At 51.9% G+C, this 23,869-nt stretch overlaps 1 protein-coding gene across 4 annotated transcripts in view; it reads left to right on the top strand.

Annotated features, from left to right (window-relative positions):
* add2 (adducin 2 (beta)) overlaps window positions 1-23,869 on the top strand; it is a 203,090-nt gene that overhangs the window by 173,754 nt on the left and 5,467 nt on the right. For 3 of the 4 annotated variants that reach the window (XM_085971352.1, XM_085971351.1, XM_085971353.1), the window contains 5 exons: window positions 6,570-6,827; window positions 12,216-12,335; window positions 16,135-16,224; window positions 16,606-16,768; window positions 18,016-18,111. In XM_085971352.1, coding sequence (XP_085827478.1) covers window positions 6,570-6,827; window positions 12,216-12,335; window positions 16,135-16,224; window positions 16,606-16,768; window positions 18,016-18,111 — 727 coding nt within the window. Of the gene's footprint in view, window positions 1-6,569; window positions 6,828-12,215; window positions 12,336-16,134; window positions 16,225-16,605; window positions 16,769-18,015; window positions 18,112-22,517; window positions 22,552-23,869 lie in introns of all 4 variants that reach the window. The other variant, XM_085971354.1, reaches the window with a different exon arrangement.

Here is a 23,869-nt window from a genome sequence, read left to right on the forward strand (position 1 = left end):
CAGGGTGACGGGGTGGGTTATCCTCACGCAGGGTGACGGGGTGAGTTATCCTGGCGCAGGGTGATGGGGTGGGTTATCCTCGCGCAGGGTGACGGGGTGGGTTATCCTCGCGCAGGGTGACGGGGTGGGTTATCTTGGCGCAGGGTGACGGGGTGGGTTATCCTCGCGCGGGTTGACGGGGTGGGTTATCATTGCGCAGGGTGACGGGGTGGGTTATCTTGGCGCAGGGTGACGGGGTGGGTTATCCTCGCGCAGGGTGACGGGGTGGGTTATCCTGGCGCAGGGTGATGGGGTGGGTTATCCTTGCGCAGGGTGACGGGGTGGGTTATCCTCGCGCAGGGTGACGGGGTGGGTTATCCTCGCGCAGGGTGACGGGGTGGGTTATCCTCGCGCGGGTTGACGGGGTGGGTTATCATTGCGCAGGGTGACGGGGTGGGTTATCTTGGCGCAGGGTGACGGGGTGGGTTATCCTCGCGCAGGGTGACGGGGTGAGTTATCCTCGCCCAGGGTGACGGGGTGGGTTATCCTGGCGCAGGGTGACGGGGTGGGTTATCCTCGCCCAGGGTGACGGGGTGGGTTATCCTGGCGCAGGGTGACGGGGTGGGTTATCCTCGCCCAGGGTGACGGGGTGGGTTATCTTTGCCCAGGGTGACGGGGTGGGTTATCCTTGCGCAGGGTGACGGGGTGGGTTATCCTCGCGCAGGGTGACGGGGTGGGTTATCCTCGCGCAGGGTGACGGGGTGGGTTATCATTGCGCAGGGTGACGGGGTGGGTTATCTTTGCCCAGGGTGACGGGGTGGGTTATCCTCGCGCAGGGTGACGGGGTGGGTTATCCTCGCCCAGGGTGACGGGGTGGGTTATCCTGGCGCAGGGTGACGGGGTGGGTTATCCTCGCGCAGGGTGACGGGGTGGGTTATCCTCGCGCAGGGTGACGGGGTGGGTTATCCTCGCGCAGGGTGACGGGGTGGGTTATCTTTGCCCAGGGTGACGGGGTGGGTTATCCTGGCGCAGGGTGACGGGGTGGGTTATCCTCGCGCAGGGTGACGGGGTGGGTTATCTTTGCCCAGGGTGACGGGGTGTGTTATCCTCGCGCAGGCTGACGGGGTGGGTTATCCTCGCGCAGGGTGACGGGGTGGGTTATCTTTGCGCAGGGTGACGGGGTGGGTTATCTTTGCGCAGGGTGACGGGGTGGGTTATCCTCGCGCAGGGTGACGGGGTGGGTTATCCTGGCGCAGGGTGACGGGGTGGGTTATCCTCGCGCAGGGTGACGGGGTGGGTTATCCTCGCGCAGGGTGACGGGGTGGGTTATCTTGGCGCAGGGTGACGGGGTGGGTTATCTTTGCCCAGGGTGACGGGGTGGGTTATCCTCGCGCAGGGTGACGGGGTGGGTTATCCTGGCGCAGGGTGACGGGGTGGGTTATCCTCGCGCAGGGTGACGGGGTGGGTTATCCTCGCGCAGGGTGACGGGGTGGGTTATCTTGGCGCAGGGTGACGGGGTGGGTTATCTTGGCGCAGGGTGACGGGGTGGGTTATCTTTGCCCAGGGTGACGGGGTGGGTTATCCTGGCGCAGGGTGACGGGGTGGGTTATCCTCGCGCAGGGTGACGGGGTGGGTTATCTTTGCCCAGGGTGACGGGGTGGGTTATCCTCGCGCAGGGTGACGGGGTGGGTTATCTTTGCCCAGGGTGACGGGGTGGGTTATCCTGGCGCAGGGTGACGGGGTGGGTTATCCTCGCGCAGGGTGACGGGGTGGGTTATCTTTGCCCAGGGTGACGGGGTGGGTTATCTTTGCCCAGGGTGACGGGGTGGGTTATCCTCGCGCAGGGTGACGGGGTGGGTTATCTTTGCCCAGGGTGACGGGGTGGGTTATCCTGGCGCAGGGTGACGGGGTGGGTTATCCTCGCGCAGGGTGACGGGGTGGGTTATCTTTGCCCAGGGTGACGGGGTGGGTTATCTTTGCCCAGGGTGACGGGGTGGGTTATCTTTGCCCAGGGTGACGGGGTGGGTTATCCTTGCGCAGGGTGACGGGGTGGGTTATCCTCGCGCAGGGTGACGGGGTGGGTTATCTTGGCGCAGGGTGACGGGGTGGGTTATCCTCGCGCAGGGTGACGGGGTGGGTTATCTTGGCGCAGGGTGACGGGGTGGGTTATCCTCGCGCAGGGTGACGGGGTGGGTTATCCTCGCGCAGGGTGACGGGGTGGGTTATCCTCGCGCAGGGTGACGGGGTGGGTTATCTTGGCGCAGGGTGACGGGGTGGGTTATCCTCGCGCGGGTTGACGGGGTGGGTTATCATTGCGCAGGGTGACGGGGTGGGTTATCTTGGCGCAGGGTGACGGGGTGGGTTATCCTTGCACAGGATCTGAACGCATTTATTTTTAAACTGGTTGACATCAGCGTTACAAAAACGCAGCAAGAAACTACCCGTTAACCAGCGAGTCAGCGGAGGAGAGTTAATCCTCCATGAATTTTCTCCGGGAGGATTGCGGGGGTTATGTCCCGCGTATCACACCTTCCATAAGCAGTGTGGTATTTTTACACAGCAACTCTCTCTGGGGAGTTCATGATTGAAAATGGATCCAAATTAAGAGCGACTGCCCCTCTTTCATTTTTATTTTCACATCATCGTAACTTGCTCGTAAGTGAAAGAAAGAAAGCCATTGCAAAGTGGTAGCTGTTAAGGGGAGTACGGTCTGAGGTATAAACAACACGGAGAGGCTACAGTGACAGAAATTATAGAGAGAAATAAATGCTGATGTCTATTGCAAAAAGCGTCCCGCTGGTTTACACTTGTTGCAGTCATTCTCTGAGCACTGTCGGAGCCTTTTCAGTTTCTAAAAGACATGCCGAAGCAACAGAAGTGTTATGAGGAGCAGCCAATAGCTGGTCCGTGACCGTTCATCACGCATGAGGTGAGGTGGTGAGTCTCTGTGCGCTATTCGCCCAGAGAAGGCATCACCGTCTAGTCCAATCCTGTCATCACGCACAAACACACGGCGGGTGGGGGTGGGGGGGCGTTAAATTGGTAAATTTTGGAAACCCAACCCCAACCCGCCGCGAACATGCCTACTTCAGGTTTAACCGTGGCGGGTTGGGTCATAGCCAAGTGAGCCGATCTGGAGAGGCAGGTCAGGGATTGTAATATTTAAATGAGGCTGCAATCCTGAGATTTTGGGAGCGGTGTGGATTTAACGGCTGTGGGCTGGGTTTCCCAGAACTCGGGGACAACCGGCGGCTGATGGAAGGCGGGAACTGCCGAATCCAGAAAGCGTCCCGCTGGTCTAGACTTGTTACAGTCATTCTCTGAGTGCTGTCGGAGCCTTTTCAGTTTTTAAGACATGCCTAAGTAACAGAAGTGTTCGGAGCAGCAGCCTCTAGCTGGTCTGTGGCCGTTCATCAAGGCAAGAGCTTTTCCAGCACTGCATGTGGGCCAGAAGGAGCAGGCGTGTTACCCCCTCCCCTGCCCCCTCCTCCCCCAAGCAAACCCGCTACCGCGATCGGCCTCTGTCCCCACAATCTGCTGAGCCCACCCTCCCACCAACCCCCGATCTTTCCCGACTGCCTGGGCCCATACCAAAGGTCCTCCTCCGGCTGCGGTCTTCTACCGCTGGCTCATCAGCCCGGCATGGTAATGAGGTCCTGTCATTAAAATTGGGCAGGATCTCCGCATTGCTGCAAACACACTCCCTCCCGGTAAATATCGGGGCCACAGTTTCCAGCAGGATCCACCGGACGGAGATCAGTGTTGGGAACCACAGCTGTGGTCAGCGGGCCCTGGACAGAGCAGGCAGGCCTGGGGCCTCGCACCATAGTTCAGTGCCACACTATGGAGCCCATTCACCCCAAGGCAGGGAGAGGACTGGAATCGGTATCCAAGAGAGAAAAAAAATACTGTCGAGTGCTAGAGGTTAACATCGTGGAGAGATGCGAGAAGCTGGGATGGTTTTCCATAGAGCAGAGAAGGTTAAGGGGAGATTTATTACAAGGGGTCTTCATAGAGTAGGTAAAGAGAAAGTATGATTTGGACAGGTTGGGTGATATGGCAGATGCAGTACAATGTGGATAAATGCGAGGTTATCCACTTTCGTGGCCAAAAACAGGAAGACAGATTATTATCTGAACGGCAATAGATTGGGAAAAGGGGAAGTGCAACGAGACTTGGGTGTCCTTGTGCACCAGTCGCTGAAGGTAAGCATGCAGGTGCAGCAAGCGGTTAAGAAGGCAAATGGTATGTTGGCCTTCATAGCGAGAGGATTCGAGTACAGGAACAAGGATGTCTTGCTGCAGTTGTACAGGGCCTTGGTGAGACCACACCTTGAGTATTGTGTGCAGTTTTGGTCGCCTTATCTGGGGAAGGATGTTCTTGCCATGGAGGGAGTGCAGCGAAGATTCACCAGACTGATACCTGGGATGGCAGGAATGACGTATGAGGAGAGATTGGGTCGATTGGGCTTATATTCGCTAGAGTTTAGAAGAATGAGAGGGGATCTCATTGAAACTTATAAAATTCTAACAGGACTAGACAGACTAGATGCAGGAAGGATGTTCCCGATGGTCGGGGAGTCCAGAACCAGGGTTCACAGTCTTAAGGATAAGGGATAAGCCATTTAGGACTGAGATGAGGAGGAATTTCTTCACCCAGAGAGTGGTGAACCTGTGGAATTCTCTACCACAGAAGGCAGTGGAGCCCAATTCATTAAATATATTCAAGAAGGAGTTAGATATTTCTTAAAGCTAAAGGGATCAAGGGGTATGGGGAGAAAGCAGGGACAGGGTACTGAATTTGGATGATCAGCCATGATCTCATTGAATGGCGGAGCAGGCTCGAGGGGCCGAATGGCCGACTCCTGCTCCTATCTTCTATGTTTCTATGAAACTGTTTCTACTGGCAGGAGGGTTGGTAATTGGGAAAAACTCAGGGGAGGTGAAGAGAATTTTTTACGCAGCGAGTTGTGATCTGGAATGCGCTGCCTGAAAGGGCGGTGGAAGCAGATTCAATAGTAACTTTCAAAAGGGAATTGGAGAAATACTTGAATAGGAAACATTTACTGGGATATGTGGAAAGAGCAGGGAGTGGGACTAATTGGAGAGCTCTACCAACGAGCCAGCACAAGCACGATGGGCCAAATGGCCTTCTCCTGTGCTGTACCATTCTATGAACAATCAAAAGAGGGTAATCTTATTTTGATTTTGCTGCTTATTTGAGAGACATAGAAAAATATTTTGCCGGGGCCACTCAGTGAAACTGACCTACATTGGCTCCCGGTTAAACAACGCCTCGATTTCAAAATTCTCATCCTCGTTTTCAAATCCCTCCATGGCCTCGTCCCTCCCTATCTCTGTAATCTCCTCCAGCCCCACAACCCTCTGAGATATCTGCGCTCCTCTAATTCTGCCCTCTTGAGCATCCCTGATTATAATCGCTCCACCATTGGTGGCCATGCCTTCTGTTGCCTGGGCCCTAAGCTCTGGAATTCCCTGCCTAAACCTCTCCGCCTCGCTACCTCTCTTTCCTCCTTTAAGACGCTCCTTAAAACCTACCTCTTTGACCAAGCTTTTGGTCACCTGCCCTAATGTTCCTTATGTGGATTGGTGTCAAATTTTTTGTCTTCTAACACTCCTGTGCAGCGCCTTGGGATGATTTACTACGTTAAAGGCCCTATATAAATACAAGTTGTTGTTGTCCTTTGGGCTGTTGGAGATGAGCAAGGTATTCGGGGAGAGGCGCCTTTAACTGGGAGAATGATTGGAACAAGGGAGAGACAGCAAAGGGGATTAAATGGATGGTGTCCAGTGAAAGGCTGACCCCTCGGTCAGGAGCCCGATGGGCAAGCACCTCCGCGTGCAACTCCATGAGGTTCCCTTTCAGTTACTGCCGTGTTACCGAGGCCCTCTGGTCAGGCCAGGCCTCCGATGGGATGTCAGCCTCACCAAAAATGCAACAAAAGTGAATAAAATCCTGAGACTGTTTGCCGTGGCTGAGCTTCTGTGAACATTTGCAGTCAGTGCAGAGGCCGGAGTTCAACAAGGGGGCGTCACCTTAACATTAAAGCCGGGCTGCTCAGGGGCGATGTCAGGAAGCACCTCTTCACACAAAGGGTGGTAGAAATCTGCAACTCTCCACCACCCCCCCCCCCCCCCCCCCCACAGGCTGTGGGTGCTGGGACAGTTGGAGTTTTCAAGACTGGGATCGATCGATTTTTATGGGTAAGGGTAACGAGGGTATGAAGCTAAGGCAGGTCAATGGAGTTCAGGTACAGATCAGCCATGATCTAATTGAATGGTGGAGCTGAACGGCCTCCTCCTGTTCCTGTGCTTTGTGACTGGAGGCAGTTTATCCTGTTGAGCTGCGGCAATATTCCATTGCACATTTGTGGGGTAAACAATTGAAGATTATTCGTCTGAGTTTTGTTAGAGGCAGGTTGTAATGATCGCAGAACAGGAGTGTTATTGTATAACATGGCAGTTGATTCTTATTTTTTGTTACAAGTCAGCAGGTTTCGAGAATGAGGCAACACTGGACAAAGCGCTCTTTTGCAAGTTTATGATTAGCTGACTTTTTTGTGATTTCAGGGTTACCGAACCGGATACGCGTACAGACACCCGATTGTCCAGGAGAAGACCAAGCACAAGAGCGAAGTGGAGATCCCGGCGACTGTCACAGCGTTCACCTTCGATGAAGACCTGATTCCTCACTCCTCGCTCAGGCACCACAGCCAGAAACAGCAGCAAGAGAAAACCAGGTGGCTGAATTCTCCAAACACTTACCTGAGGGTCAGCGTCAGCGAGGAACCACAAGGAGGCCCCAGCAGCCCAAGGGCTAAAACCACAGTGAGAAGTCATGTGTTGTGTTGTGCTGTGCTGTGCTGTGCTGTGCTGCGTTGTGTTGCGTTGTGCTGTGCTGTGCTGTGTTGTGTTGTGTTGTGTTGTACGCACTCTGCTCGTGGGTTTAGTACTGAGGGGGACAAGCCAATCTGTCATGGATTTTCCGTACTCACTAGCTGCAGCTGAAGGGTGCGGGGAGGGCAGGCGAATTACCAGGAATATAACAAGTTATCGTCTAACAAAATACTGCGGATACTGGAATAAAAACACAGAATATGCTGGAAACACTCAGCAGGTCAGGCAGCCTCTGTGGAGCAAGAGAAAGTCGATGAGCTTTCATCAGAAGCGGTCTTGGGAAGCGACGAGAGCAGAATGATCTGTGGTGGCGGGTGGAACTGAACGATGGAGGGTGGGATCTAAATTGGAATCCACCTGGCATTAATGCGGAGAGGAATGCAGTTGCTGAGGAAAGAGATGTGGCTGTGGAAGTGAGTTTAGCAGACGTGCGATCAAACACGAGAAGGGGAACAGATAGCAATGAAGGTGAACAGGGTAAAAGAGACCAGTTCTGACGAAGGGTCATCGACCTGAAATGTTAACTCTGTTTCTCTCTCGGCAGATGCTGCCTGACCTGCTGAGTATTTCCAGCATTGTCGGGTTTTTATCCCACAAGTTATCTTGCTGTATAATGCAGAGGTGACAACAACAACTTTTGTTTGTACGAGGGTACGGTAGCACAGTGGTTATGTTGCTGGACCAGTAATCCTGGACTAATGATCCAGAGACCGGAGTTCAAATCCCACCACAGCAGCTGGGGAATTTAAATTCAGTTAATTAAATAAATCTGGAATAAAAAGCTCGTCTCAGTAATGGTGATGTTACAGAGGTGGAAACAGGCGGTCTTAGTTATGCTGCGGATATGTGGTCGGAAGCTCATTTCAGGGTCAAATATGACACCAAGGTTGCGAACAATGTGGTTCAGCCTCAGGCAGATGCTGGGGAGAGGGATGGAGTCAGTGGCTGGGGAACGGAGGTTGTGGTGAGGACCGAAAACAATGGCTTCAGTCTTCCCAATATTTAATTGGAGAAAATTTTTGCTCATCCAGAACTGGATGTCGGACAATTTAGAGACAGTGAAGGGGTCGAGAGAAGTGGTAGTGAGGTAGAGCTGGGTGTCGTCAGCGTACATGTGGAAACTGACTGTGTTTTCGGACAACAGCAAAGACTGTAAGAGGAATGCATTCAATAGCATTCAGCTCCCAGGAGGCTGATAGGCAGTCCAGTTAAACTTCAGGCTTGAAACAAAAATACTTAATCTTGCGAACAAAAAACCCCCCCAAAGTTGTGAAGTTTAGCACCTTGGATTTGCACTAGCCATCGAACCCCTCGCTGAGGTTCAGACAGGCTTCTGGCGATCCCGGGCATCAGCTGACACATTTTATGACCGAAGGTACAGCATTTTTTGATTTTTGCACAAAGTACAGGAAACTCTTTTTTTATCCGACACCAACGGGACCGGCGTGGTGCCGGTTTATCAAAAAGTCCGGATTACAGAGAGGTATAGTAAAAGGTACGAGAGCCCCGTACACGGCCACAGATCCAGGTGTCCCTGTTGCATGGCAACAGGTGCAGGAACCCCGGTTACACAGCCACAGATCCAGGAACGGCCACTAATATGAAGTAAAACTTACCTGAACCTACTGCTGAATTTTGCCGGTTAACAGAGATTTCCGGTTATTTAGGTGCCGGTAAATCGGGAGTTTCCTGTATAATGCCTGGGAGTGCTCACCGCACTGGAGTGTGTCCCAGGAGCTCCAGGTGGCCATGTGTAGAATAATAGGCACCTGGGAGTGAGCGTCACTCCTCCGATGGACAAGCGCGACGTGAAGTCTGAGCAGCTGTGGAGCCTCATCTGAAGCCCAAGGTTGAATTTTAGCCTTTGACTCACTTCCAGGCTTGGTTTAATCAGGATCTATGCTGGGTTGACCCGACACAAGCCCTGGTGTGACAGGATCAGTGGTAGGAGCTGTACGTGATGATGGACCAGAACCAAATCACTGAGTACAGGCAGCTCTTGGCAGCGGTTTCCGATTGATCGATCACTCAGCATTTGTCTACAGTTGATTTGTGTGAAGAGCACTTTCACTGAGGAAGGAAATGATCCATGTCAGCGACCCATGGGATCGGATCGTGCGAGCTCAGCTCATTTGCATGAAAGGGCAGCACTGGGAGCGCACTGGGGTCAAAGGGCCTGGCACCAGCAGCACGGAGAGCCGACTGTCACCTGTAAAGGTGCCCTGTTCTGGAGTAGAAATGGCCACAGTAAGCACGTGTGAATGGCACCACTTGAGGAGGCTGGTTAAGAAGGGTGGTCGATTGTGGAGCTTCCATCCTGTCTCACCTGCCCGCCAAATTTGCTGTTCTCAGGAAGGTTACGTTAAGTTCTGCCCACGTTTTGCTTAAGTTTATAATATCACCTGAAACGACGTCTTACCTGCACTTCAATTTAAGTTTCAGGCAGGTCACAGAGCGGGCCACTCTGGCAGCTGTACTTGTACTTGCCCAATGCCCAAGTGCGCCCCTCTTTTACTGGTCCGCTGTGTACTGTTGCCATGTGTTTTCCCTGTGGGCCCATTAGATCTGACGGGCAGCAAGCAACAAGCACTGGGTGGCACTTGCACGCTGCATGCTCACAACGCACATACAGTGGTCACTGGCCTGGGCACTTGGGTGGCAATCACCTCCCTTAATAATCTGCTAGCAGGAGCACGCCACTCGTAGCAGACAATGGCGGTCTCAGTGGCGCATTCTTCAGCCGAGGGGAAATGCCGTCTTTCCACACTTGGGCGGCACAGCGTCCCCGGGGAGGATCCCGGCTCGAGCCTTCAGGAGAGGCGAGTAGGCGACTGCAAGGAGTGAGGAAAAGTCATTTGATACTCGGGTGTGGCTGGTGATTTCAGTACTCATCACCCACGATTTCTCCTGTGTAATAAGGATCTCGGGGCACAGTGATACCGAGAGACAGAGAGAGAGACAGAGCCTCATCTGCTTCCTCACGGTCCTGACATTAGCCCTGGTCTCTAAGGGAATCTCCTGCTTTAAATATACATTAATTATGATGGGCTCTGGATTTGCAGTAATCTGATACAAAGCCGTCATTTGCCGATTCATGCCACTGACTTTATATCTCTGGGTTTCAACAGCGCACTTACTCCAAGAATTCTGTGAACTTTAAAGACTGGCAGTGCCTTGGTACATTAGTTTCAAAGAGGCTGGCGTGGATCCAGCCTCGCCGGGTGGGGCACTGACTGCCGGCTCCTGTCCTGCTGTTATTAGCGGAGCCCAAGCCCCCTCCTCGGGGAGAGGGAAAGCTATCGCTGTAGTCCGTCTCGGCCCTCGCTGGGGAGGGGGCTGGGGGGTGGGGGCCGGGGGGTACAAGGATAACCAAAGGACAGGGGACAGCCAGGAACCACCTGACCTGACAAGTTCCATTCTCAAATCAAATTAACATTCTTACTCCGTAACATTAAACAGTTGAAAATAAAAGCCCAGCATCTCTTCACGCTGCCCTGGTTAGATTAGCCCCACCTTGTTGGGGTTCCTTCCCCTGCTGCTGTGCCACTTGCTGCTGACCAAAGGGTGGTCGCTTTGCTTTTCCAAGACCCCCGCTGTTCCCTGTCCTGAGCCTAGCACTACGGGCTGCTGCGTTTGCCCTTTCGGAGCCAAGGTGAGGCTCTGGCCGTGTGTGGGAGGGAGGCGGCGTCGGACTGAGCGATCCTCCCCGGTACCCAGGCTCTCCATCAGGCAGGGTGCCTGCAGTTGTTAATGCAAAATTCATTTATTTCAAACCCATCGCCTGAACAAACACTTGACCACACCTGGAGCACTGCGAGCAGTTCTGGGCACCGCACCGTAGGAAGGATATATTGGCCTTGGAGGGAGTGCAGCGTAGGTTTACCAGAATGATAACAGAAACTGGGTGTGTCCCTCAGTCCAGTACTTACAGGGTTAAAAGGATTCCCAAACCAAGTATTTCTTCAGGCGATCACTCTGAAATAAATGAATCTGTTCACGTCAGTGTGGAGAATGGAAAAACAGCCCTCCCCATGGGAGGAGCCTCTGGCTGGAGCCAGGTGTGGCCTCTTGTATTTTTCATCAGAGATTTAATGCATGCATAAAAGATCGACTTGGCAGTGGCTTTCTGGAAATCTAATCCCAGCTGGCCTCCCCAGTAAAGCCTCAGCCTCTCCCTGCAGCGTGAGCAGTGCCTGGCGCAATGCAGGGGCAGCACTCGCCTGCAGCCATCAGCTCCCTCTTGTGGATGGAGTGACAAGTGAACAAGTCTAGATGAAGCCAGAATTATATTTTCTGTTTGGCACAGTCACCGTTTGGATATTCCTGGGTGTTTTATAACTGACCTGCAGAGCAGGTCGACTGATGCAGATCCTTATCTCCCCTCCCCTCCCCCCCCCAGCCCCCCACCCATTCTATCTCCCCCCTCCCCTCCCCCCCCAGCCCCCCACCCATTCTATCTCCGCCCTCCCCCCCAGCCCCCCACCCATTCTATCTCCCCCCTCCACCCCAGCCCCCCACCCATTCTATCTCCTCCCTCCCCCCCAGCCCCCCACCCATTCTATCTCCCCCCCAGCCCCCCACCCATTCTATCTCCCCCCTCCCCTCCCCCCCCAGCCCCCCACCCATTCTATCTCCTCCCTCCCCCCCAGCCCCCCACCCATTCTATCTCCCCCCCAGCCCCCCACCCATTCTATCTCCCCCCTCCCCTCCCCCCCAGCCCCCCACCCATTCTATCTCCTCCCACTCCCCCCAGCCCCCCACCCATTCTATCTCCTCCCACTCCCCCCCCAGCCCCCCACCCATTCTATCTCCCCCCTCCCCTCCCCCCCCCAGCCCCCCACCCATTCTATCCCCCCCAAGCCCCCCACCCATTCTATCTCCTCCCACTCCCCCCAGCCCCCCACCCATTCTATCGCCCCCCACTGTGACAACTTCAGTTCCATTTGAATGTTGGGGGTCAATTGAACATTTTCAAGACTGAGCTCGATAGATTTTTGTTGGGTGAGGGTATCGAGGGACAGGGAGAAAAGGCGGGGCGATAGAGTTGAGGTACAGATCAACCATGATCGAACCGAATGGCGCAACCGGCTCGAGGGGCTGAATGGCTTTCTCCTGTTCCTGTGTTTCTGTGGCCAAATCAGAAGTTTAACTTTTTAGGCATCAATACAAAGATTTTTCCAAATTTAAATTTTTGCTTTTTTCTACCAAGTTGCTCTCTGCCAGTGTGCGCTGCCAGTGCGCACTGCCAGTGTTCTACCAGAGGAAGTGATGCCCCCTGGAACAGCTGTAGAAGTGACGTGTGTCTCTTTTGATTTGAAGTGGTTAAAGGCTGATGAGATCACGAGATCGAGCAGTGGGACTCCAATCAAGATTGAAACCCCCAACCAGTTTGTGCCTCTTTTTACAGACCCTCGGGAGGTGCTTGAAACAAGGAATAAGGTAAAATGCTTCACAAGACTTCAAATACTATCAAATGGAATATTATGGTGTTGTTTTTAACATGCATGGCCAGCTGTTGAGTGGTATGTTTGGCTGGAATAAACAGTAAAAAGCAATGAGCTGTCGACTGCCTGAGCAGAACAAGTGTGCAAACGTGTTTCCAGTAAGAAGCAAATCTACATCAAGCCCACAGCCAGGGACTCCCATCGTCAGTCAAATGTTTTACTCTCTGCAAAGCTAGAGAGGATACACACACTGAGAATACAGCATATAGGTGGATGGGATCAATACAGAGAATGCTGTCTGGGAGTGTAGAGCACAGCCCCAGTGTTGCTAATTAAAAAATCTTTAAAAGCTAAAAAGTATAGAATAGGATACTTTCTAAATGTTGAAAAGCCAGAAGCAGTGGATGTCCAAAGAGACTTGGGGTTCAGGTACATTGATCATTAAAATGTCATGAACAGGTACAGAAAATAATCAAAAAGGCTAATGGAATGCTGGCCTTTATATCTAGAGGACTAGAATACAAGGGGGTAGAAGTTATGCTGCAGCTGTACAAAGCCCTGGTCAGACCACACCTGGAGCACTGCGAGCAGTTCTGGGCACCACAACTTAGGAAGGATAGTTCCTCGAGCTTACGCTGAGCTTCATTGGAACAGTGTAATAGGCCGAGGACGGTGAGGTCCGAGTGGGAGTGAAGCGGTGAATTAAAGTGACAGGCGACCGGAAGCTCAGAGTCATCCTTACGGACTGAACGGAGGTGTTCCGCAAAGCGGTCGCCCAATCTGCGTTTGGTCTCCCCAATGTAGAGGAGACCACATCGTGAGCAGTGAATGCAGTATACTAGATTGCAAGTAGTACAAGTAAATCGCTGTTTCACCTGGAAGGGGTGTTTGGGGACCTGGACAGTGGGAAGTGGGGAGGTAAAAGGGCAGGTGTTGCATCTCCTGCGCTTGCACAGGAAGGTGCTGGGTGAAGGGGAAGGGCTGTTAGGGGTGATTGAGGAGTGGACCAGGGTGTCGCGGAGGGAGCGGTCCCTTCGGAATGCTGAAAGGGGAGGTGAGGGGAAGATGTGTTTGGTGGTGGGATCACGCTGGAGGTGGCGGAAATGGCGGAGGATGATCCGTTGAATGTGGAGGCTGGTGGGGTGAAAGGTGAGGACGAGGGGAACCCTATCGTGGTGGAGGGAGGGGAAGGGGAGAGAGAGCAGAAGTGCGGGAAATGGAACGGACACGGTCAAGGGCCGTGTCAACCACAGTAGAGGGGAATCCTCGGTTAAGGAAAAAGGACGACATATCGGAAGCACTGGAATGCAAGGTGGCATCGTCAGAGCAGATGCGGCGGAGTCTGAGAAACTGGGAGAATGGAATAGAGTCCTTACAGGAAGCGGGGTGGGAGGAAGTGTCGTCCAGGTAGCTATGGGAGTCAGTGGGCTTTGTAGTGGATGTTTGTCGATTGTCTAGCGCCAGAAATGGAGACAGAGAACCTGCTTAAAATCTGTTACATTTCCAGCTTTTTCCAGTTCTGATGAAGGGTCCCAGACCTGAAACGTTAACCCTGTTTCTCTCTCCACGGATGCTGCCTGGCCTGCTGAGTGTTTCCAGCATTTTCTGTTGTTATTTCAGATTTCCAACATCCGCAGTATTTTGCTATTAACTCCTGAAAGGTCTGGCTCTAATCTTTAGACTCTGCCTCCTAGTCCTAGACTCACCAACCAGTGGAAATAGTTTCTTTCTCTACCCTATCTGCTCCCCTTAATATCTTGAAAACTTCGATCAGATCACCCCTTAACCTTCTAAATGCTAGAGAGTACAGTCCTAGTCTCTAATCTCTCCTCATAACTTAACCCTTGGAGTCCGGGTATCATTCTGGTAAACCTACGCTGCACTCCCTCCAAAGCCAATATATCCTTCCTATGCTGTGGTGCCCAGAACTGCTCCAGGTGTGGTCTAACCAGGGTTTTGTATAGCTACAGTATAACTTCTACCCCCTTGTATTCTAGTCCTCGAGATATAAAGGCCAGCATTCCATTAGCCTTTTTGATTATTGTTTTTGTACCTGTTCGTGACATTTTAACGATCTATGTACCTGGACCCCTAAGTCTCTTTGGCTCTCCACTGTTTTTAGCTTTTCCCCATTTAGAAAGTACTCTGTTCTATTCTTTTTTGATCCAAAGTGGATGACCTCAAACTTGCCGACATTGAAATCCATTTGCCACAGTTTTGCCCATTTGCTTAATCTATTAACATCTCTTTGTAATTTTATGCTTCCATCTACACTGCCTATAATGTCACCTATCTTTGTGTCATCAACAAACTTGCATACAGGAAACTTTGTGCTATCCGGCACCGACGGGACCGAGCTGTTGCCGTCCCATCAAAACTGCCGGACAAACCAGCGTTAATGTTGAAACATACGGAGATTTTGAGCTCCGTATCTGGCAACAAACCCTGTTGCTTAGCAACAGCTTCTAAACAGTCGGCCGTACCTTGCAAGCGTCTCTGTAGCTTAGCAACAGCTTCAGCGAGACCTTGCAGAGCCTGACTGGAGTAAAAAAAGCAACGAAAAGAAAAAAAAACCTAACGAAACGGCTCCTGATTTTTGCCGGTGGCTCGAGCATTCCGGACAGTTAACCTCCGGATAAACCAAAGTTTCCTGTATGTGGCTTTCTATCCCATCATCTAAGTCGTTAATAAATATTGTGAATAGTTGAGGCCCCAACACAGATTCCTGTGGGACACCACGAGTCACATCCTTTCAATTAGAGTACCTGCCCATTATCCTGACTCTCTGTCTCCTGCCGCTCAGCCAATTTCCTAACCAGGTCAATAATTTGCCTTCAATTCTATGAGCTTCAACTTTAGCCTGGTTTCCCTCTCTCACCATTCTTAAATGATGGAGTTACATGTGCAATTTTCCAATCTAAAGGAATAGTTCCTGAATTGAGAGAACTTTGGAGGATTATAGTTAGGGCATCTGCAATGTTCTCACCTACTCCCTTTAAAACCCTGGGAAGAAAACCATCTCATCCTAGGGATGTCACTCTCCAGTGAAAAATATAATGGCACGACAGTTATTTTGCTTACATTACTTTTTTGTGAGTCCCCATCCCTGATTCAATATTAGTTTCCTTGGGCTGCCCAGCAGCCTATCCCATCAACATATCCTTCTATTCCTTTCTCCCTCATGTACTTATCTAGCCTCCCCTTAAAGGTATCTGTGCCATTCACCTCAACCACTCCCTGTGGTAGTGATTTCCACATTCTCACACTCTCTGGGTAAAGAAGTTTCTCCTGAATTCCCTATTGGATTTAATGGTGCCTGCCTTGCTGACTAAGCAACTCGGTAAGCTTAGCACATCCTAGGCATTGATTCACACTTCTTGTAACTATAATTAGGGGAAGAAAATTGCGTACACAGTGAGAGACACACAGATAAAGAGAGAGAAAAATACACAGCATGATAGAGAAGCTGTGTGAGAGGCACACAGAGTGAGCAAGAGACTGAAAGAAAGAGTGAAATTGTGTGAGAACCATAGAGAGAGAAAGAAAGTGAGAAACCGAACGAGTGGAGGGGGAAACAGAATTAGAGATGAGGAGACAGTAAAGAATTAGAGGCAGAGACAAGCAGAGAGAGGCTTTTACAGGACGAGATTCGTTGCATTTTCCTTTCAGTTTGTGAGCAGTGCCACGGGAGATCAGTTGCTTAAAAACCCAAGTTTGTTTCCGCTTTCTTTCAGTGTCTGGTGATGCGGTAAATCTGTTCCTTGTTTTACTGAAGATTATTCTTTAACCCTTAGATTCGAGAGCAAAACCGTCAGGATATGAAGTCAGCGGGACCACAGTCGCAGCTGTTGGCCGGAGTCATTACAGAGAAGAGTCGCAGCCCGGTAAGTTACAACCTCCGCTTCACCCATCCTGAGCATTCCCAAAGGCCACTGTCCACTCGCTTAATGACAAGTTGATGTTCGCTCCCTCTTTGAAGGGGCTGGGATGGCATCATATCAATCTTTCAAAGTGCCAGCACCGGCACGATGGGCTGAGCGGCCTCCTTGTGTGCTGTATGATTCTGTGATGAAAGGGGTGGCATGGACATGACTGGCCGAATGGCCTCATTTTGTGCTGTAAGCTTCTATGGTTCTATTTTATCTGTAGTTTCAGGAAGTCCTGATTAAACACCAAATTCAGCCCGACGTTCCTACACTCAGGCAGGTCACACTTTGTGCGTTGCACAGAGCTGAACTGATGACTCTGTGCGTTGTCTCTGTCAGTCTGCAGAAGGTGCCCTGGCTTCTGAAGCCCAAACTCTGACCCAGGAGGAGTCTCTGGAGGTGAGGAAGGAGCCTGAACCACCAAACCCTTTCAACGAGCTCACAGACCAGGAACTCGAGGAGTACAAGAGAGAGGTGGAGCGGAAACAGCTCGGATTGGACGGTAATGTTTCTCATTCTCTTGTGCACTATATCTGCTGATGAGACTTGCAAGGTCAGATAAAAGTAACACAGAACACTGATGACTGTATCAGTGCTGTTTCCTGGTCTCGCCCTGAACTAGAAAATGTCATCAACCCTGGCTCTCTACTTCCTTATAAACTAATCGGGTGTCAAGGTGCCAGCCATGGCTCAGTGGCAGCACTCTGAGTTCGAAGGTCTTAGGTTCAAGGCCCAGAGACTTGAGCGCATAATCTAGGCTGACACTTTCTTGCAGTGCTGAGGGAGTGCTGCACTATCAGAGGAGCCGTCTTTCAGACGAGATGTTAAATTGAAGCCCCATCTGTTCTCTCAGGCGGACTTAAAAGATCCCACGGCACTGTGTGAAGAAGAGCTGGGGAGTTCTCCCCGTGTCCAGGCCAATATTTATCCCTCAACCAACATCACTAAACCAAAATTATCTGGTTATTATCACATTGCTGTTTGTGGGAGCTTGCTGTGCACAAATTAGCTGCCGCGTTTCCTACATTACAACAATGGCTACACTTCAATAGTACTTCATTGGCTGTGAAGCACTTTGGGATGTCCTGAGGTGGTGAAGGCACAAGTCTTCCTTTCTTTCCTTTCACAGCACTCTCTACTCATGTTATCACTGAGGTAATATCAAAACTCGCTGCCCGTGTCCGAACTCGCACCAAGTCCCGTTCACCCATCACCCCTGTGCTCGCTGACCTACATTGGCTCCTGATTAAGCAACGCCTCGATTTCAAAATTCTCATCCTTGTTTTCAAACCCCTCCATGGCCCTCGCCCCCCTCCCTATCTCTGTAATCTCCCCCAGCCCCACAACCCCCCGAGATATCTGCGCTCCTCTAATTCTGCCCTCTTGAGCATCCCTGACTATAATCGCTCCACCATTGGTGGCCGTGCCTTCAGCTGCCTGGGCCCTGAGCTCTGGATTTCCCTGCATAAACCTCTCCGCCTCTCTCTCCTCCTCAAAGCCTACCTCTCACCTGTCCTAATGTCTCCTGATGTGGCTCGGTGTCGCAGCTTGTCTGATTACGCTCCTGTGAAGCACCTTGGGATGTTTTACTATGTTAAAGGTGCTGTATAAGTTGTTGTTCTCGAGGTGGACCACCTTAATGCCCAAGCAGCAGGGCCTGTTTCCTAGGTTGCATCCCACAAGTATTAACACATAAACTGATCTTCCAAGTCCGTGAAATGAACAGTGAGATGTATTATTTACACACAGGTCCAGACGAGGAAGATACTTCTGCCGGGATTTCTCCTCTCAAGACCCCACTTACTTCGCCAGTTAAATCACCCACATCTCCCGGGTCACCAGGAGGTAAGCTGTTGCTGAATCTTGAACAGTTCCTGTATCTCTCCTAGATAGAACGTCTCCATCATCGTAGCTCTCCATCTTAGTTTGATCCATTTCTCATCGAGATCGAATGACAACAGCTCGAAGGGTTGATCGGAAGAGCCGTCATCCCCTGAGCTTGCTTTAGGCGTATTTAAAGCACGATCCTGTAGGTGGTTCTGACAGCAGACAGCTCCCGTCACTGGGAGACTTTCCCCATCTGCTCCCGTCACTGGGAGACTTTCCCCATCTGCTCCCGTCACTGGGAGACTTTCCCCATCCGCTCCGGTCACCGGGAGACTTTCCCCATCCGCTCCCGTCACTGGGAGACTTTCCCCATCCGCTCCCGTCACCGGGAGACTTTCACCATCCGCTCCCGTCACCGGGAGACTTTCCCCATCCGCTCCCGTCACCGGGAGACTTTCCCCATCCGCTCCGGTCACCGGGAGACTTTCCCCATCCGCTCCCGTCACTGGGAGACTTTCCCCATCCGCTCCCGTCACCGGGAGACTGTCCCCATCCGCTCCCGTCACCGGGAGACTGTCCCCATCCGCTCCCGTCACCGGGAGACTTTCCCCATCCGCTCCCGTCACCGGGAGACTGTCCCCATCCGCTCCCGTCACTGGGAGACTTTCCCCATCCGCTCCCGTCACCGGGAGACTTTCCCCATCCGCTCCCGTCACTGGGAGACTTTCCCCATCCGCTCCCGTCACCGGGAGACTTTCCCCATCCGCTCCCGTCACCGGGAGACTGTCCCCATCCGCTCCCGTCACCGGGAGACTTTCCCCATCCGCTCCCGTCACCGGGAGACTGTCCCCATCCGCTCCCGTCACTGGGAGACTTTCCCCATCCGCTCCCGTCACCGGGAGACTTTCCCCATCCGCTCCCGTCACCGGGAGACTTTCCCCATCCGCTCCCGTCACCGGGAGACTTTCCCCATCCGCTCCCGTCACCGGGTGAGGGGCTCAGGCTTTCTTGGTTGTTTTTTTACTATGATCAAAGAAATAACTCAGAATATCGGCGAGGGTTTGTGACCATCTTTGTGCCTGCCTTTTGTGGGGGTTCAGGGGCATCCTGCCTGTCGAACTATACCCCAGCAAGGAAGCATGACTACGGCAGAGGAGGGGAGAAATCTGGCAAATTATGAAGAGGGGGAAAATCAAATTGCAAAGAATTTGCTGTTCCCCGTGTACACCCAGGAATCTGCTGTTCCCCGTGTACACGCAGGAATCTGCTGTTCCTCGTGTACACCCAGGAATCTGTTGTTCCCCGTGTACACCCAGGAATCTGCTGTTCCCCGTGTACTCCCAGGAATCTGCTGTTCCCCGTGTATACCCAGGAATCTGCTGTTCCCCGTGTACACCCAGGAATCTGCTGTTCCTCGTGTACACCCAGGAATCTGCTGTTCCCCGTGTACTCCCAGGAATCTGCTGTTCCCCGTGTATACCCAGGAATCTGCTGTTCCCCGTGTACACCCAGGAATCTGCTGTTCCCCGTGTACACCCAGGAATCTGCTGTTCCTCGTGTACACCCAGGAATCTGCTGTTCCCCGTGTATACCCAGGAATCTGCTGTTCCCCGTGTATACCCAGGAATCTGCTGTTCCCCGTGTACACCCAGGAATCTGCTGTTCCCCGTGTACACCCAGGAATCTGCTGTTCCCCGTGTACACCCAGGAATCTGCTGTTCCCCGTGTACACCCAGGAATCTGCTGTTCCTCGTGTACACCCAGGAATCTGCTGTTCCCCGTGTATACCCAGGAATCTGCTGTTCCCCGTGTACTCCCAGGAATCTGCTGTTCCTCGTGTACACCCAGGAATCTGCTGTTCCGCCCAGGAATCTGCTGTTCCTCGTGTACACCCAGGAATCTGCTGTTCCTCGTGTACGCCCAGGAATCTGCTGTTCCCCGTGTACGCCCAGGAATCTGCTGTTCCCCGTGTACACCCAGGAATCTGCTGTTCCCCGTGTACGCCCAGGAATCTGCTGTTCCCCGTGTACACCCAGGAATCTGCTGTTCCCCGTGTACTCCCAGGAATCTGCTGTTCCCCGTGTGCTCCCAGGAATCTGCTGTTCCCCGTGTACACCCAGGAATCTGCTGCTCCTCGTGTACACCCAGGAATCTGCTGTTCCCCGTGTACACCCAGGAATCTGCTGTTCCTCGTGTACTCCCAGGAATCTGCTGTTCCCCGTGTGCTCCCAGGAATCTGCTGTTCCCCGTGTACACCCAGGAATCTGCTGCTCCTCGTGTACACCCAGGAATCTGCTGTTCCCCGTGTACACCCAGGAATCTGCTGTTCCCCGTGTACTCCCAGGAATCTGCTGTTCCCCGTGTACACCCAGGAATCTGCTGTTCCCCGTGTACACCCAGGAATCTGCTGTTCCCCGTGTACACCCAGGAATCTGCTGTTCCTCGTGTACACCCAGGAATCTGCTGTTCCTCGTGTACACCCAGGAATCTGCTGTTCCCCGTGTACACCCAGGAATCTGCTGTTCCTCGTGTACACCCAGGAATCTGCTGTTCCCCGTGTACACCCAGGAATCTGCTGTTCCTCGTGTACACCCAGGAATCTGCTGTTCCTCGTGTACACCCAGGAATCTGCTGTTCCTCGTGTACACCCAGGAATCTGCTGTTCCTCGTGTACACCCAGGAATCTGCTGTTCCCCGTGTACACCCAGGAATCTGCTGTTCCCCGTGTACACCCAGGAATCTGCTGTTCCTCGTGTACACCCAGGAATCTGCTGTTCCTCGTGTACACCCAGGAATCTGCTGTTCCCCGTGTTCACCCAGGAATCTGCTGTTCCCCGTGTACACCCAGGAATCATGCTGTTCCCCGTGTACACTCGGGTCTCTGCTGCTCACAGTCTGTTACTATTTTAAATAGAGCTTCCTTTTGGGTCTGGTGCTGTTGCTGTCTTTGTCTGTTGCTCAGTGCTGTGTCGCATGCCGTGTTTCGTGTTGTCTCCATACTGTATTTCAATGAAAAGGAGAAGCATCTGCTGCACAGCGAGTGGGCTGGTGTTAATCCCCCTCAGCCTGAGGCTCCAGGGTGGCTGCTCGCCACGTACATGAGGCAAGAAGCTCAGAGTGTCGTCAACAACGTGGGGGACTTTTTTTGTGACATTTTTACTGATGGAAGGCTTCCCGTTACAAAGAAATAAACCTCTTAACCCTCCCCGTGCCACAGAAGATATTGGTGGGAATAGTCATGGTTTCTCTTGGGGTATATTAACAAAGCGTTGTGTTTGGTGCAACGAGTTTAGCTGTCTTTATCTCCCCACCCTGCTCCTGATACCGGCCAGCCTGTGGTCCCTCAGCAAAGGGCCATTGGACAGCGAGTGCTGGTCGGCTGTTTGACCATGAAGTGCATCACAGCCGAGCCCTTTCCAGCAAGAGCCACAGGTTGGCAATCAGAAATGAGAATTCTGACCTTTTATTTCCCCCTCCTTTCGCCAGCAGAGGTGGGTTTCATTGTACCCGCCTCCCCACCCCGGGCTGACAGAGCCTGGGGCCGCCCTGGTCCCAATGTCTCAGCATCACACCCAGTGTTGCCTTTGCTCACAAAGTAATCCAGGGAGCTCAGTGCTAATATAAAGACAACTAAAATTATAATTAGGACAAATATGGAGACTCAGAACCAGCTATGACTGTCAAGTGCAGAGCTAGCCAAAAAAATACCTCCATAATGGTGACATAAACTTGGGTAAAACGGCACCTCTTTGAGATAAAGTAGTTTTGCCATTTCCCCCGATTCCGCTTGTACCAGACAGCCATCCACGGTGAAATGCAGTGTTGGGCTCCCATTCCCTCGAGCACCTGTTAGGTTCAAGGGCAACTTCACAGCCGCGAGTAATTCACCATCACGAGCAAAGTGTGTGAGACTATTGCGAGAAAGTTCAGGCCAGGTAATGTCAGCGGTGCTCCTGGTCTTGCAAGAGAGCAGAAACACTTTGTGAGATCAAGTGGTTGGTAACTGGTGCGCGTCACCGCTTGGGAATGGCACAGCTCACCTGAGCAAATGCTGCCCTCTGACTGCACTCCCCTTTTTATTTGAAGACGATGACTGATTTTGGCAGGAGGCGAGTGCTCGGGCCCCTCAGTCTGTCGATCTCTCCCCTGAACCCCAGGTTCCCAATGCAGTGTGTGGCAGCTCTGCTGGGAGTGGGTTAAACCAGCGGAGTAGAGGAACATTGGGCATCTGGTAACGTCGGAAACACTCATTTCAAAGCGACAAAGTTAAATGGCCATTCTTCAAATCCTGTCACTTTTTGATTGAAAACTGATGCTTCTTAATTTCTGTCGAATATGGTAATTGTGTGATGCATGCTGAACTGTGTCCATCTCGTCCCATCTTTGTTCTCTTGTTTTTTCCTTTGTTTGGCTCACGCTAAAAGGAGTTCCTCCTGATACTGAGTACTTGTCTTTGTAGTAAGTATATTGTTCAACCCCCCCTCCGTCCCCCACCATGCTATCACCCCTGAATAACCCCTCTCGATCCTCAGTATTCCCCTTAGTCCGACCCTCCCCTCCGCGTGTCGTAGCAGGGACAGGGAGTGACCATGCAGTTTCATTTGATAGGTGTCTCAATTTGGCGAGCTAATGTTTCTCACGAGTGAGACCTCAGATCCTGGTTCAGAAGTGACTGCCTGAGGACTCGCTCTCCCCACTCGCCCCTTCAGTTCAACCTCGCTCTCGGCACGCCACAGGAAGCCTCTCTGATGTTGCCCCGTAGATCCAGTCCGCACTTTCCCTCATCGGTGGCTTTTCCAGTCTCCCAGTTTGTTTATCTTTTCTATCCTGTCAAAATGAGTGACTCCCACATTAGGGCCACACGGAGCAGAGGAGAAGATAGCCATTAACAGCCCACATTTACTAAGGCCGCAAACTGTTTATGCATTTTTGAAGGTTTAATTCTATTGAACACTGGATTAAACTGGAGCAATACGATTTGGTTTAGAATGCTGTAGAATGAGATAAGCAGATTAACAATTCACATTCACCACTCATTAGCACAATCCTTGGATTTATGTCAGGCCTGAATTAACACTGATTTGATTTTCCCTGACGCTGTCTTTCCGTGTGTCTAGGCTTGTAGTGTTTATAACAAAAAGGGTAAATGGAAGGGTGGCCAAATGGAGTATCTCACTATCACTTCACTTCTATGGTGTGGAGATGCCGGTGTTGGACTGGGGTGGACAAATGTAAGAAGTCACACAACACCAGGTTATAGTCCAACAGCTTTATTTGAAATCACAAGCTTTCGGAGCGCTGCTCCTTCGTCACTTCACCTGAAGAAGGAGCAGCGCTCTGAAAGCTTGTGATTTCAAATAAAACTGTTGGACTATAACCTGCTGTTGTGTGACTTCTTACATTACTTCACTTCTAGTCTGGGTTGTGTTCACACCCAATGAGCTACAACTCCCCTCTTGATGCTGACGGCAGCTCACAGATCAAACATTGCCCAGCAATGACATCCGATCAGCACAAATATATACCAAAAATAAGAAGTATTAAAAAAATGAGTAAATTCCAATAAAACATACACTGAAATTGAGTTGAAACCCATCAAAGCTATAAAGGTAGTGTCACACACTGCCCTGGGGATTGGCTTCAAAAGGAGATACTTGCTATGTTGGTCAGCAATCCGACCCCGTCATCCAGGACTATCTCCTACTTATGGGAGCTTCATCCCAGCTTTGATCCCCACGCCCTGACACATTCTTCTTCCCTGTGGCCAGTTTTAGGC

This window comes from Somniosus microcephalus, chromosome 30 (genome assembly GCF_052327205.1).
Source record: "Somniosus microcephalus isolate GS21.2 chromosome 30, FLI_Smic_1.0, whole genome shotgun sequence".
NCBI lineage: Eukaryota > Metazoa > Chordata > Chondrichthyes > Squaliformes > Somniosidae > Somniosus > Somniosus microcephalus.